The sequence below is a fragment of the Prunus persica genome, chromosome G6, assembly GCF_000346465.2.
Source record: "Prunus persica cultivar Lovell chromosome G6, Prunus_persica_NCBIv2, whole genome shotgun sequence".
NCBI classification, from domain to species: Eukaryota; Viridiplantae; Streptophyta; class Magnoliopsida; order Rosales; family Rosaceae; genus Prunus; species Prunus persica.
The window spans coordinates 22,011,166-22,027,431 of NC_034014.1; the positions used below are offsets into that span (position 1 = coordinate 22,011,166).

The 16,266-nt window shown below is 35.4% G+C and overlaps 2 protein-coding genes across 2 annotated transcripts; both read left to right on the forward strand.

The window, feature by feature from the left end:
- On the forward strand, positions 3,704–6,504 carry LOC18774512 (COMPASS-like H3K4 histone methylase component WDR5A). Its single transcript, XM_007205508.2, has 2 exons — positions 3,704–4,606; positions 5,879–6,504. The coding sequence occupies exons 1-2, from the start codon at positions 3,932–3,934 to the stop codon at positions 6,167–6,169; spliced, it is 966 nt and encodes a 321-aa protein (XP_007205570.1). The 5' UTR covers positions 3,704–3,931; the 3' UTR covers positions 6,170–6,504.
- LOC18772533 (transcription factor bHLH18) lies at positions 11,828–14,205 on the forward strand. Its single transcript, XM_007205342.2, has 5 exons — positions 11,828–11,950; positions 12,071–12,159; positions 12,250–12,855; positions 13,023–13,397; positions 13,692–14,205. Exons 2-5 carry the CDS (start codon positions 12,124–12,126, stop codon positions 13,764–13,766), a joined length of 1,092 nt encoding a protein of 363 aa, XP_007205404.1. The 5' UTR covers positions 11,828–11,950; positions 12,071–12,123; the 3' UTR covers positions 13,767–14,205.

The window sequence follows — 16,266 nt, forward strand, 5'->3', positions numbered from 1 at the left end:
AGATCCTTTTCACCTGCAAGGAATGAGCAGGCTCTGTAAAATCTTTAAAATTCCATTATGATCTGGAAGCCTCTAGAGAAAGAGAACGGCGCCTCTTGAGCTTAGCCATGAGCCTCTCTTGGTCTTCTAGAATCTTTTCATTGGAAATCTGCAGCATGACAAAAGTCTGCGTATCAATGGAGTATGAACTCACCAGTTTCAACAAGGCCTTATTTTCCTTTTTAAGGTTTTCAACGTCTTGCTGAGAGAGACTCATGAAGCATTCTCCGAATAGAGGAATTTTCAGTGTTCAGCTCCTAAATCTCGTTTGCTCTGACACTCAAACGATCAGCCATGTTAGAAACAGAAGCAGCACTCTGAATGCCAAAAGTCATTGAGTCGTCAATAGCCTCTTCATCAGACCATCCTGTTAATAGTATTTCATCCATAAGAGTAAGGAAGTTCTTAGCCACTATGATAGCAGTCATATCATTCATAATCACATAGTCATTAACTGTGAGATGACAATTTTGGGAAACGAAGGATGTACACCAGACTTAGGCGTCAGGAGTTGTTTTGGGAGCAACATTTAAATCGAAATGTTTTGGGCGAGAAGAAGAGGAAGTCATTTTAAAAAGGTTTCGAGGAACGTCTTAGAAAAGCTGAATTTTCAGAAAATGGAAGGAAGTTGGGTTGAAACGCAGTTACTCCAATCAGACCTTACAAACGCAATATCTATAGACATAAATGTGGCAACGTTTCCACGATCCCAATATTTTCTCGGATCCCCATATTCTCTTTTTCTTTTTTAGATTTCAAAACTTCACGCAACCTCCATTAATGTCTGTCGGCACTTTAGGGGTTTCAAGGACTATTTTTGTTAAAGTCGATTTTGCTTTTACTGATTTCACGGAGTCACTTTTCAAAAGCATCTCAAAAACCTCACAAATTTCTGTAGTTAATTTGAGATTTACCGGATCAAACTGTTCCTCTAATTTGTGTATAAATATGTTACTAACAAAATTTTCTTTGCAGAATACATCCAGCTTTCTCCAATTTTCTCCATATCTAGTGATGCAATGTCCACTTGTTTTTCCTATCAATGAGCGCTCGATGTGCTTGAGAAGTGAGACTATCCCTGATCACGTTTGGGCTAGATAAGGGGACTGTAAGGACGACCACATGCTCTAATCTCCTGAAGTTCTCCTAGGCTAGGAGAAATAAGAGTTTGTTGTCTGCTACCTCACTAGTTTTCTTCCCTGATTGCTTGCCTACCTTGCAATCAATATTACAATTCTTTGTATCTTTTTTTCCTTTTTATAACTCTCTATTCATAAGGGATTTTGTTTCTTTAGAACCATCATCTGAAGAACAAATCCATGTAGTGAATCTAACATTGAGGGTTATTTTTTTAACAGAGATAAAAGAATTGTGATTTTTGCTCTTGCAAGATATAACTAGATCATCAAGCATTACATTATATTTGCTGAGCTGATACAAGCTTGAACGATATTTGAGCAAAGTTTCTCCCACCTAAAGATGTAAGAAATACTTGTGTTATTTCATGCTTGTACTCTTATTTTGATATTTTGTATGACAACTTGAATGGTAACCAAATGGGGAGATAATGTCGTTCCAGAAGAGCGTCATGCAAAGAATCATTCTAGAAGAATGACTTGCATTATAGATCGTTCCAGAAGAACTACTTGTATTATGACCATTTTAGAAGAATTGCTTGTGTCATTCTGATATGTATTCATGAATTATTAATGAAAATTTCACAGATTGCAAGTTTGATATATTAATAATACACTACATAGATTAAAGTCCCATAAAAACATAAAAGAGGTATGGCAGTGATCAATATGACGCATGTTGGGTAACAAATGATATGGATTGAAGTCCCGAAAGGACAATCCATTAACATATCAATATTAATACGGTGCACTCCTAATGTATATCAAATTATATGGTTTAAAGTCTCAGAATGACAATTAATTGACATGTGTGTATTAATCTATGGCATGCCTGCAGCATGACAGATATATGGGTTCTAAATGTTCCAACTCTCTAAATGGAGATTATCCACGCCCTACTATAAAATAACTCTCCATTAGAGGTTATGACCCACATTCTCACATAATTCATCTTGTAAGCGATGTCTGTCTAAAAAGAAACAATAAAAGCCCCTGAAGTGGCTTGGGTACCCAAAGGCAAAGAAATGCTATAATTGATGCATACGCATGCGCATGAGAATAGTGGGATCACGAATTGATGAATGACAATTTTTAGTTTTGGAGTAGCTACTCAAATCATCAATGGGCTGCGATTGGAACCACGTTCTATTATTAAATGTCGACAAAATCATTGGCCAAAATGGAAATAGGCAATTCAATTACATAAAAGAATGAACGTGAAAGAACAAACCCATAGTATGAACCCCAAAAGATGTTAACCCTGAAGGTTATATTTGGGTGTTCGAAATAAAGAGGAACATGCTCACTTTATATGACACAATGTTTCTGATCGAAACAAGGAATGTTGGGGTTCTCCAGATTTACGGATGCAATCATGCCTTCTTATTGCACATTTACGAAGACCAACATGTTATCTTTAAGGGTTATTAAATACATGGAGCATATCGGCATAAGCGATTCCCTAAAGATGTACAAACAGAACAAATAGTTGGAGATAAAGTATATAATGTGTCATAAAGTGTAATCCCTTAAATAAAATCCTTGAAGGATTGAAATTGCATGAAGCAAGTCCCTGGACATGTGCCCAAAGCACAAATCTTGTACTCAATACTAATATGTATAAATTGCCTCAGTGAGTACATTTATTATGATATGGTTGCAATATATTACAACTCCTGAAGATTGATAATTGATCAAACTCTTGAAGAGTTGATAATTGATCAAAACTCCTAAAGAGTTAATACTTGGTTAAAACTCCTGAAGATTCAAGAAATATTTGTCTCGGCCTGAAGATCGAGCATTATGCCAACGAGATTTTTGCTTATACTAAGAAAGTATTGAAGCATTTTTATGTGGATTATCCGTTGGACACTTAAATGATTTTTCATAAGTATACTGGATGGAACATTGTATTTTCCAAATAAAGCTCAGCTCCATCACTAGCACTGTGGGATGATGTGAGGCATATTTGATGCTATCTCTGCATAACACCATATATAGGCATATTCTTTTCAAGTGAACTTACAAATAGCCCAAGTTTTGTTACGCGGACTCTGGAATTTTTTATGATTTAAATAGAGATAGTTCACTGGAAATATATTTACTTACTCAACTACATGAATTGTTGATGGCTACATCCCTCACTCAATCCGAAAGATCTTCCCCCTAGAAAGACATGAAGATATTAAGGGGAGATATTCATCAAGGGGAGCATCCAGAAGTATGTTATACTGATTGTTGTACTCTTTTTCCTTCCACTAGTTTTCTACCTCACTGGGTTTTCTTCAAGCAAGATTTTAATGAGGTAACCAACATATTATTTGTGGTCTCCAAGGAGGAGTGTTGTAAAGTCAAGAATATAACCCAAAATAGTAGAGCCTGCTACCTAATTGATTGAAGAAAAATGATAATGCTTGTCTGCCAAACATTCGAGTGAAGCCAAAGGCTTGTAAATGAACAGCCAATATTTTAGCCTATAAATAGACACCTCAATCAATAGAGAATGTATCCCTCCATAAAAAAAGAATAAGAGCACACCAAGTGACACAGAAAGAAAACTCCATTAAATATTGTAAACACTAAGGCTCGTGCAACTTAATATTGTCGCATATCCTGTTCATTTTACAACATTCATTTATTTGTAAATTGTAGTTACTGCGGGAAGCTCACAAACTCTCTGAAAATCCCTAAAACCCTGGAAAACCCATCACCCCCAAAATTAGTCTCCCAAAATCAAATCAAACAGGAGGTCAACAATGTCGAAGGATCCATCGGAGTCCTACAAACCCTACACCCTCTGCGAAACCCTAACGGGCCACAAGAGCGCCATTTCAGGCGTTAAATTCTCCTCCGACGGCCGCCTCCTCGGCTCCTCCTCCGCCGATAAGACCATCCGCACCTACTCCCTCACCTTCTCCGATGACTCTTCGTCCTCCACTCCCACCATCTCCGCCGCCCAAACCTTCGAAGGCCACTCGCAGGGTGTCTCCGATCTCGCCTTCTCTGCCGACTCCCGCTTCATGGTCTCCGCCTCAGACGACAAGACCCTTCGCCTCTGGGACGTCGCCACCGGCCAGGTCATCAAGACCCTCCATGGCCACACCAACTACGTCTTCTGCGCCAACTTCAATCCCCAGTCCAATATGATCGTCTCGGGTTCCTTCGACGAAACGGTGCGCATTTGGGATGTTAAGACCGGGAAGTGCTTGAAGGTTTTGCCGGCTCACTCCGACCCCGTCACCGCCGTCGATTTCAATCGGGATGGCTCCATTATTGTCTCTAGTAGCTATGATGGGTTGTGCAGGACCTGGGATGCCTCTACTGGTCACTGCACTAAGACTTTGATTGATGACGAGAATCCCCCAGTTTCCTTTGTTAAGTTCGCGCCCAATGGCAAGTACATTCTTGTTGGCACTTTGGATGATACTTTGGTAAGCCCAATTCCCCATTCTTCTTCTTTATGTTTATTGGGTTGAATTTGAATGGCATTGTTTGTTTGATTGCGATATGAATGCTCACTTCAACTTATAAAATTGAGCACTTAAAAATTCATTGGTGGGTGAAAGCCAAAAGGAATAAATATACGTTTTAGGATTTTAGGTTCAGGGGAAAAGTAAAAGCTGAGTAACTGCATATTTTATCGGTTATTTTGATTAGCTTCATATAGAACTCTTGTCCAGATTGTGGGTATCTGTTACTCTCGAACTCTGTAAGTGGGGACTGAAAAACTGTTGTTGGAAAGGGCTCTTAACAAAATATTGCTTCCAAGTTCCATCCGTACATGTTCTTAATCAAGTTTCAACCTTTTTGAGTTATGTTGTTTACCTTACCTATAATCAGAATTCCTGATAATTGGCTGTGAAATATAAAAGTAGAGGAAAAATGATTATGCAATTTTTGAATTGACTCTCTAGGTGAGGCTGATATTTGATGCCACATTTGACACAATACTTACGTTATCGTATAGGTTTATTAGAACAGAATCTCATTCCAATATTCAAATTTTCATTCAGGATTTTTAACTATGCCATGTGATGCAGTATGTGTAGATCAAATTTTACTGTTTTCTGTCTCTTCCTCCTGACGGTGGCATGGTGCACTTGAAATTAAATTGTAGGTTCAATAAATTTGCATTCGGAAAACTAAGAATTTTCCCCGATTTTAGGGCATATAGGTACTTCCTGTAGCATGTTCTAGATATGTCTATCTTTATTTCCTAGATTTTTGGCATGCTTCGTTACCTATTCTAAATTTACCTTCCTTTTCGTTTTCTCCTGGTACCATATTGAAATTATTTTGATATTTTCTATGTGCATGATTTTAAGGAAAACAAGCGGGTTTATCTTTTGGTTACGATGTTATATGCATACCACACAATAGTAAAAATCGACTATTTTAAAAGAAATGTGATAAGCTGAAACTTTTATTACTAGCTCATTTGGTATTCTAAAACTATCTCAAAACACAACTTACTTATTCCCCTTTCTCTTACCTCGGATATCTCTTGCATCTCCCTCCACCTCTCTTCTCTCTCTCTCTCTCTCCATTTTCTTTTAAGCATACAGAGAATAAAGAACAAGAACCTTAGCACACGAGCATTGTATTTCTTTGATTTTATGAGATTATGTTTCTCCTGTCTGCAGTGGTTTCTTTTCGTTTTTATGGTATACAGCTCATCTAGAATTTCTCTGTTGTTTCTGTAGAGGCTTTGGAACTTTTCAACTGGGAAATGTCTAAAGACTTACACAGGTCACAAGAGCTCGAGATTCTGCATTTCTTCCACCTTTTCTGTGACAAATGGGAAATACATTGTAAGTGGTTCTGAAGATAATTGTCTATACCTATGGGAATTGCAAAGCAGGAAGATAGTTCAGAAATTGGAAGGTCACACGGACACTGTTATATCAGTATCGTGCCACCCCACTAAGAACATAATTGCATCTGGTGCACTTGGGAATGACAAGACGGTGAAGATCTGGACCCAGGAGAACTGATTCATTTTCTCTGTGTTGTAACTGATTGCATCTGTGGCTCAAAGATCTTGACTTGAGGAGGTAGACTGATTTCTTGTATTACAAAGTGCGTTTTGTCCTATGCCCAAGCCATTGCTGCAAGACTCTTACCTTCTAACTTCGTTTAGTAATTATCTCTTTGTATTTTTGTTGTATCATAGAACTTTGCTTCTTAGATTTCAGTTTAAACTCAGTTCTCCTAATTATTATATAGGCCATTTTTGTAACCTCTCTGTTTTCTTGTGAACATGTATGCTGTGTTTTCTTGATGATGTTATAAAATTGAGTTGACGAATAGTTTTCTAGGCAGTGAGAAATTGGGAAGTATAAATGGTAGATGAATGTGGTAAATAGAGATCAATGTTTGTGCAGACTCCTTTTGTCTTTGGGTGTGTAGAAACTTCAAAACCCTCCAGGTGAAAGAGTGGTGTGAACCTCCTTGATGGGTCTGGTTAGCCTCTGTTTTTCAATGCAGGTTTGAGAACTTGTCTCCAAACTCTGGCAATTTCTCCATCATCTTCAATGCTCTAATTTATTTGCTCTTTAGGGTTTCATCTTCAGACGTGAGGCTTGAGACGAACAGTACAACGCGATCAGACCAGTACAAAAAATAGGAGATTTTGAGAAAACTAACTACACATTTGAGTCTATTCTAAGACCCGATAACTCTTAATGGTTAATAACAATTGACACTACTCTTAGGCAAACCCCTTTGACTTGTTTATTTATCAATCTCTTTTTGTTTTTGAAAGTAATGGCATTTCAGATCAAGAAGGCCTGATTGTTATACTTGGGCTTCAGAGATGGTAATTCTTTTCTAGCCAAGCTATTTGTAGCTCAACAAAAGGAATCAAGCAGAAGTGCTGGATGGAGTTTGGTTCAAGTAAATAGATGGTTCTGCATTCCTCCTTGTTACCAAAAATTCTTAGAAAAGTTGAACCTTGAAATGAAAGAGGCAGCATCATAATTTTTTTTGGGACAACATATACAATTGGAAATGGAAGATTCAGAAAACTTGGTTGTTTTTTACCACAAAACAATGAGCTAATAACCTAGGTAGAGGCTTGATATAGTAGAATAACAATATGGTTGATCACTTTAGATTATTTGGATTGTATGCCATATGAAAATTTCATTTCAGTAGTACTAGCCTCTCCACACGCGCTTCCGCGCTTGTGAGAGGTTTTTTTTTAATTTTTAAATTTATTTTAGAATTAAAAAAGATAATGGGTAGTTGTGTTCCATAAAAATAGGATCTATTATCGGATTTTTCTTTTTTTTTTCTTTTTTTTAATATGAAAAAGTGTGAATTTATCATATTATCCTCATTTAATTAAAAATTTCAATTCTTAATGTTTTCACTAATCGAGGGCATTTTTTGATATTTTGAATGTTTTACCATTCTCTGTCTTTTGCTTTATATATATATATATATAGATATATATATGAACAGAGAGCTTCCATTGAGGGATCCCTCAAATAAGCTTATTTGAGGGACACCCCTTGTAGGGCCCACTCCAGATTGTATTTCACTAATCCAAACCGTCTATTTTGTAGATACTCATTCAAAGATCATCTCTACAAAAAATCACTTGAATCCGATATCATTTGATCATTCAATTGAGTTCTTGAAATTTTAGTACTTTTTTGAAGCACCGTATTCATTGATTTTGTAGGACACAATTAGATATCGAAACTGTTTCCGATTTGTCTAATTTTTTGTAAGGATGATCTATGAATGAAGACCTAAAAAATAGATTGTTTGGATCGTTGAAAAAAAATTTATAGGGTACCTTAAAAGGCGTCCCTCAAATAAAATTATTTGAGAAATCCCTCAATAGAATGGGACTATATATATGAAACCCTATCCACACTATATCCTCTCAACAAGTTGTCCACACATGTGGAGTATCTAATTCGCTGAAGACTGCTCATGAATCATACAATAACAAGGAACTTGGGATGATATCACATTTGCAATATTTTGATAAATATATGGTACGTACACTTATATATATATATATGGTACACTAATTGATGTTGTGCACATGCTTAATCCATGTGAGTGACTCATTATACATGAAGTAGATGAAGGCATTTGATTAATGATCTCTATGTCCTGCAAATTCACTGGGCCATAACACTCCAATATATATATATATATATATATATATATATATATATATGAATCCTACACAGTTCAGTGTATAAGAAATATGATCCAAGGAGCACGACAAAAAAAAAAAACCGACAATAGCCACAGGATAATAATGGCACTTGACTGTAAAGCTCAAATTTCTCAATCACAGCTTCTTGGATCATCGATTGGATATTCCCATCCGCAATAATATAATATATATATATATATATGTGTGTGCTCTTATGAAATGCAATGCTGGCAAGAACGAAATTATAGAAGTACAGTAAGTTCCAAGTTCAATAGTCGAAGAGGTTTTAAGTTTAAATTTCTCTTCTTTGTCTTGCCTAGCCGTTGATTAAAATCATCGGATGGTCAATAAAAACTTAACATAGGATAGAGTATAGTATGGGTGGAATAATTGTGGATGCCCTAGTAACCCAACAACAGCAACTCGCAGCAAAGCTGGGTGGTGGGGGAACCCTAACAAAACATGTTAGTCGCCAGAAATAATGTAACGCAAAATATGCTCGTGAGGCACCCAGAAGACGACAAATCAGTACTAGTACTTGCTTTGATGTCCTAGATTTCTTTATTGGATTTGCCAGGGTAGCCCTAGGAATTCTTCAACGTGAACATACAACAACATTGGACTTGGCCTTGGAGCAACATTGCTGACCCAATCGTGGGGATTAGGGCCTTAACAACGTTTTAATCTATAATCACAAATTATAAATAATAATAAAAGATACGGATCTGAACACAATCTTAATTAATGTTGTTAAATTAGATGGATCATGTTTCTAATTTCCATGAGCTTTGTCAAGCTGAATTAAACAATTGCATATGTTGTCTGCACATGTTAAAATTGACCTATAATTTTATATTATATTAATCAGCACTAAGCATATCAAAGGACCACCTGCTTTGTGCTTTCATCCTTCATATTTTGTACTCTTGTGTTTGTTTTTATTAAGATTCTAGCCACCAATGTGTGTGGGACCTTTCATTGTCGTTTTTGTGAGTTGGTTTGACCGTCAAGATAAGCATAATTGATTGCAGAAAATTAAAGCCAAAATATCGTGGACTAAGATTATTATTGCATTAGACGGGGGATCCCTGCAAATGCGATCCCGTCTAAGAAGGAATCTGTATGTGGAAACGATGTGATGATCATGTGTGTGAGACTAAAAATGTAGGGAGTATTCAATTGAGATTGTAATGGGATTTTAAAGGAGTTTAAAAGTCACTTTCAAACTTTGGCAATAAATTTATATAAAAACAAAGTTTAGAAGTTCATGAGTATTCAATCATGATTTTAAAGGAACTTATAAAATCGGAGTGTATTCAATCCAAACTTTTATGGACTTTCAAACGAAAGAGAAGTAATGTTTTGTAGGCTGAAAACATTGAGGTAATAAGTGTAGAGTATTATTGTCTTGCAGAAAGGGGGAGAAAGTGCAAAAGGCTTATAGTTTAAGTGATTAAAAGTAATCACACCTAAAATTATGTGTTTGAATCGTCTTCCCGTAATATCGCTTGTATGAAAACAAAATAAAAAATCAAAAGGGAAGAAAGCAGTGTCCAACTTTCACCATTTCATTATGACTGTTAGGTTTAGTCTGTTGGTGGTATCATTATAACAAAATCAGAAACAGAAAGAAAATAAATTAGCGGTCAGTTTACGAAATTCAAGCTCTCACATCCTTTTTCCCCATGTTTTTGCCATTTTCTTGGACTTGATGACTAGAGATAAGATAATTAACTTGTAGTGCACGATCAAGTGATCCTTTATTCCAAGTTCCAACCAAGCATTTTCCTATGCAAAATAAATTCTATTTGATTATCATTTATTAGTATTGGGATTTGATTGATAGACATAATTTTGTCAAATAACCACGTTCTGTGTTTTCTTTTATTTACGATTTGTCATCTTGAATTATTTAATTTCTTTCATCAATTTAAATGTGAGGTTAATATCACAACAACTATTTTGATATTCAAACTTGGCTTTGGAGTGAGGAAACTGAAGTGAACGTGACGGATGGAGTTAGAAACAAACCAAAAAGATATGAAAATTTCGGGCTTATAACCCTATTTAAATAAGGGAGATTTACTATTATACCTAATATAGATGTTCAAATTATAAAATATAAATAAATAAAAACATTATATAAAATGGACTTTAAAAATACACCCAAAACCCATTTATAAAATAACAAAGAGGCTTCGAACTTTCTATAAATTACAAAACTGTCATTGATTTCTTAAAACAAGCCCAACCCCAAAACCTCATAAAAGAACCTAAAATACTCAATAGGGTATCAAAGTAATTAAAATTCAATTCAATAGGGTCAGCTGTCATTTTTTAGATTTTTTTTTTGTTTGTTTAGAAATTAAATTGTATAGGGTTTATCCATATCATTAGTGCTACGAATCGATATATAAATATCTCTTATAAATAAACACCCGAGGTTTTTAGATTACTTCATTGTAACTGCTGCAAAGTGTTTTTGCTTCTCCCCAAAGACTTTTTACAAACACTCTAAAGTTTTTCTTGCCACATGTTTTCAGAAGCGCTTTTAATTGTCAGAAAGCATTTCCAACCATGCAAAAGACAATTCCAAACATACCCTTGATTTATACTAGTACTGCACAATCTACATGTTTCTTCTTTTATATATGTTTTATATAGCTGTGAGCTCATGTGGCTGGGACGTGGAAATTGGATTGGAAGGCTGGGCCTCACATGGTAGGAAGGAGTTTGATTGAGGCAACCTGTGAATTTTGTTGGGAGCCCTTTCTGTACATTGTTAAACCTTTTTTGGGTAATGAAGGTGGTTTGATATTAGCTAGTAATGTAACATTTGTTTTTAGTTTAGCATGGTGGGGTTGGGTAACATGATTAAGAACATAACACGACACCAAATCCAATAAGAAATAGCTGCTCTAATTCTCATGTATATCCAATATATCAGTGACTCACTTTATTCAGATCATCTGATGCTTATCTATCTTCAAATTCCAACGTTCTCAGCTCAATTTGCTGTCATCTTTTAACATTTTAAGCTTTACATGATTCTCTATCTCCGACAAAAATGGAAGGCAAGGAGAAAAAAAAACTTTCAATACTGACAACAGTAATCCGCTCTGCCATCAATTGTTGGAAATTTTATAATTACTCTGGACGGTGAGGAAATTCCCCTTCCAAATCATTCTCGTTTTTATTGTGCCTTTTTGGGTTGGACAAATTCCAAAACAAACAGCAACCCAACAACAACCCATCAAGAGAAGACAAAACGGAGATCAAAATTGCTAGAATTTTTACAGAAACAACAAGAAGATTAAATCTGGATCCATAAATAGTTCAAAAAAAATTGATGGGCGTCGGGAAAGACAACAATATAAATTACGGAGTTTAGTTTTATAATTCCTGTAGATACGGTATCAATTTCCAGATCAAGTTGTCAAATTTTTTATGCCCATCCATGATTTCACCTCACGTCAACGACTTGTGAGAGAGAAGCCAGCCTTATTCACGTGAGGTATAGGCAAATATAATTGACCTACAACTGGTATAAAGGTGCTCAAGGATATCACTTTCTCCAACTCAAGGAAGGAGAGGGGTAAGCTTCCATATCTCTCTTCTTGTGAACTCCATAGAGATCCTTAAAGTTTCATTCTTCAAAATTTTCATGTTAAATTCGGATTTTGTTTTGACTTTTTGGTTTTCTTCATCTTTCTAGGATCATATTGTCCATATCTTTGACTAAATAGAGGAGCTCTCAGCCACATTAATATGGACATATCATCAGCCAAATGGTTCTCTGAATTGGTAATGTTCTGAATTGTTTATCTTGGAACAATTTTCCTTAATTGTTTTTTTTTTTTTTGTTAATATTTTTTTGTTACAATTAATTTTCAGGGAATCGATGATTACAATTTCATTCCTCAATGCGACTTGAACACTCTTGATGAAGGGTTTACTGCACAGGACATTGCCACTGCACTTGGGGAGAATTTCAAGCAATCTTTATCTTCTGAAAGTTATTCATCTTACCCAACCTTGACTACCCAAAACACCAAAACCACGACCACCACATTAAGTGGTGGTTCATCCATTAATAAGACTTCTCAGACCAGCTTTGAGAGGCCAGCTAAACAGCTCAAGACTAGTAACTGGAACTCTGGCATCACAGAACATGTTTCACCAAAACCCTCCTCTTCTTCCTCCCAGATTCTTTCGTTTGAGAGCTCGAGTTCACCGTCTTCCAAGCCTCAGCACTTCTGTAATAATTTTGACTCTACCTTGAAGCCGAAGGATGAGGCTCCATCACAAATAAATATGCAGTTTTCACCTTTAATTTCCAAGTCTTCCATTAAAGACTGCAGCCAGGGGACTAAGAGGCCATACTCAATAACTAGAACACCTTCACACGCTCAAGAGCACATAATGGCTGAGAGAAAGCGGAGAGAAAAGCTCAGCGAGAGATTCATAGCTCTTTCTGCCATTGTTCCTGGCCTAAAGAAGGTACTACATTTTTGTCAATGAAGTTGATCAAACCCCATTTCATATTAATAGCGGTAATTCTTGTTTGAATGTGGGGTCTATATTCGTAGTTTCGTCTCGCGAGAAAAAATGGACTCCGACGAGTCTGTATGTTTACTAATTTAGATGTTTCAATTTCTTGGCTATAGATGGACAAAGCTTCTGTTCTTGGAGATGCTATCAAACATGTGAAACAGCTTCAAGAGAGGGTGAAAGTGCTTGAGGAACAAACCAAGAAGAGAACCGTGGAATCCGTGGTGTTCGTGAAGAAGTCTCAACTCTCTGCTGATGATGGCACCTCTTCCTGCGGTGAAAGCTTTGATGCCCACTCTGACGAAGCTTCACTCCCAGAAATTGAAGCAAAAGTTTCAGAAACGGATGTTTTGATTCGAATTCACTGTGAGAAACAGAAAGGCTTTGTGGTGAAAATACTAAGCGAAGTTGAGAAGCTTCAACTATCGGTGGTTAATAGCAGTGTCTTGCCATTTGGGAATTCCGCTCTAGATATCACAATTATTGCTCAGGTATACTACCTTTCACTCATCTATAGCACTGAGAATAGATTTTTATTTATTTTTTTGTCATAAACACTGAAAAAAGACTATTCGATGCCGTGTACCAATATACATTACCTGATATATTGTCGATGTAATATTGATACATGATCAAAATTTGGTCATTTCAAACAAATTAATATGAATTCAATATGGTTAGATTGGTAACCAGTATGAGCGAAGCTAACAATTACATTTTTCTAAAAAATTAATTTGAAGATAACATCAATGATTTAGTAAATTGTTTGCATATTTGTCTTGCAGATGGAGGATGAATTCAATATGTCAGTGAAGGATCTAGCAAGAAACTTGCGAGGGGCTCTGCTGAAGTTCATGTGACAGGTCATGGGGCATTTTCATAGTCTGAGGATTCTGTTTTTTCAATTAGCTAAAAGTTCTCTTTTCTCCACCTTTTTTTTTTTACCTACTCTTTTTCCCAACCTTTCCGAGACAAGTCCAATGCCTGTGAGTCTCTCCATTTTTGGGACCATCCACCGTTGGGCCCATTGCTAAAGCTTTGTTTTCTCATGAGGGTTTTCTATATGTGTATTTGCTGGAGGGTTTTTTGTTCTTATTTTTGCGTGGTTGACTTATTGGTACCACGTTGAATTTACCCACCTGCTGTTATCACAAGGAACCCCACGGCCAGACATTACTAAGTTTTTTGAGTTTTCATTTTTCAAATGAAATCTCTTTTTAACTTTTAAGGACTAGTTTGGTATTGATGTGCTTTTAAATAAATAAAAAATTGTTTCTACTATGCTGTAAGTATAAAAAACAGTGTCATAGCATTTGATAAACTTTCTTGTAAAAGTGATATGATTGTGTATAATCACCAAAAAAAAGGTGTAATTAAATAAAAATATGCAAAAATACAAGAAATTTAAATACATTTACAATTTTTTTTTAAATCTTAATAGTAATATATACTTGTAATAAATAAAAATATATCCATGAGAAGGAAAAGCCCCTTTTTTTCCCTCCCCCCTCCTCCTTTCTTCTCCCTTCTTCTTCGTCTCCCTTCTCTGCAACCCCTTTGCTCTTTTAGCTTGAGCAAGTTTAGGGCTTCTCCGATACAAGCCACCCATCTCATACCCTAAGATATTCCCACCTTCTCACCATGCCAAAGGCTTTGATGGCCTATAAAAATCAAAACCAAAACAAACCAACTTATCGTTTATGCCCAGATTCAAAATTCTGTCAACACTATGAACTATTTTGAGAGAAAAGGAAGAGATATGTGTTAATATTAATAATTAGTAGAGAGAGTGCACCTTCTTGAAAGAGAAAGATAGATGTAGATTTCATCTAATCTTTCACAGAGTAGCAAACAAATTTTTAAAGAATTACAACACTTTTCTGGAAGAATTTCTCCAACTTTTCTTCCTAAGAATCAACCTCAGGAATCGGAGTTAAGTATTCCAATTAAGTTTTTTACTAACTGTCAGGAATCGGAATGAAAACAAAATGCATTCTCATTAAAACCATTTACTATTGTTAAGAATCGGAATCAAAACCAGTTTAATTACCAAAATTCCCTTACAAAAACAAATTCAAATTATTCAACTACTTACACAATTTTTCTAATTAATAAAAAATTCAAAACAAAAGTTCTCTAATCTAATAATAAACCTTTGTTTTTACAACAACAACAAAAAACCAACTTTTTAGATAGTAATAATAAATTCAATTTAATATATGTAAAAATAATCATATTTTATAATTTTAATTATTACTTCCTAGTATATCTAAATATATAGAATTAAGTTAAATATATTTATGTTCAAAGAAAATGTCATCAACTTTTTTTCTTTTTCTTTTTTTTGGTTTTTTGGTGTTTGGGTAGAAAAATGCCCATTCTGATTCACCTCCGCCCAATACTACCTCCCCGCATCGCTTTTAATTCCCACCATGCAAGTAAACAAAGAAGTGATCAAAAATAGGAATGACTCTCATTCCTCTCATTCCTTTTCCGTGTAAGTAAACATGCCCTTATTATATGGGCTTTATAATAGTCCATTGCCTAATTAATAGACAACAACAACAAATTATGTGACTTATAATGTACTACGACGCCACCACTGCCGCCGGCCACTCATCTCTCCTCTCTCCATATATTACATACACAGCTCCGGCCACCTAGTTCTCACCCTAGAGAAATCTCTGTACCTTTTTTTAGCTATTGTTTCACCTAAATTCAATCGAACTAACTTAGGTATCAAAGGGTCTTTGGCCAACAGAAATCGAGGAAGAGAGAGAAGGAAGATCGAAGGTTGAAGAATCACAAAGCAAATATTCTCCCGCAAAATTATTTGTACAAACAGTATTGATTTAGATTGAAAAATAAGAATCATTCTCTTCAAGATACCATCATTTTGAAGAAATCAAACTATGTGTATGAATGAAATACAAGACTAATAACATATGCAAAAATAGATGCAGATTTTAGAAATCAAAAGCTTTAAAAACCATTTCTGCCCTTAGAACACTTTCAAGCAAAACCATAGACAAAACCAATTTTTCAATATTAATAAGGATGTCGATGTCCTTAATTTTTTATAAGAAAAAAATTACACACATCCTTTTTAGGGCTACCACACAATGCAATTTCAATAATCAAAATCGTCTATATTTTAGATCTCCCTTCAAGGATCATCCTGCAAAAAAATAATCAAGATATGAAATTGTTTGATCATCTAAAAGTCTATAATAATAATAATATATATAAAAACACAATTCGTTAGACAAAACCAGAACAAAAAAGGAATAATCAAATGACTAAACAAATTTTCAATTTTCCTAAGTTTTAACATAAATTGTATTCAAAGTATAACAATCG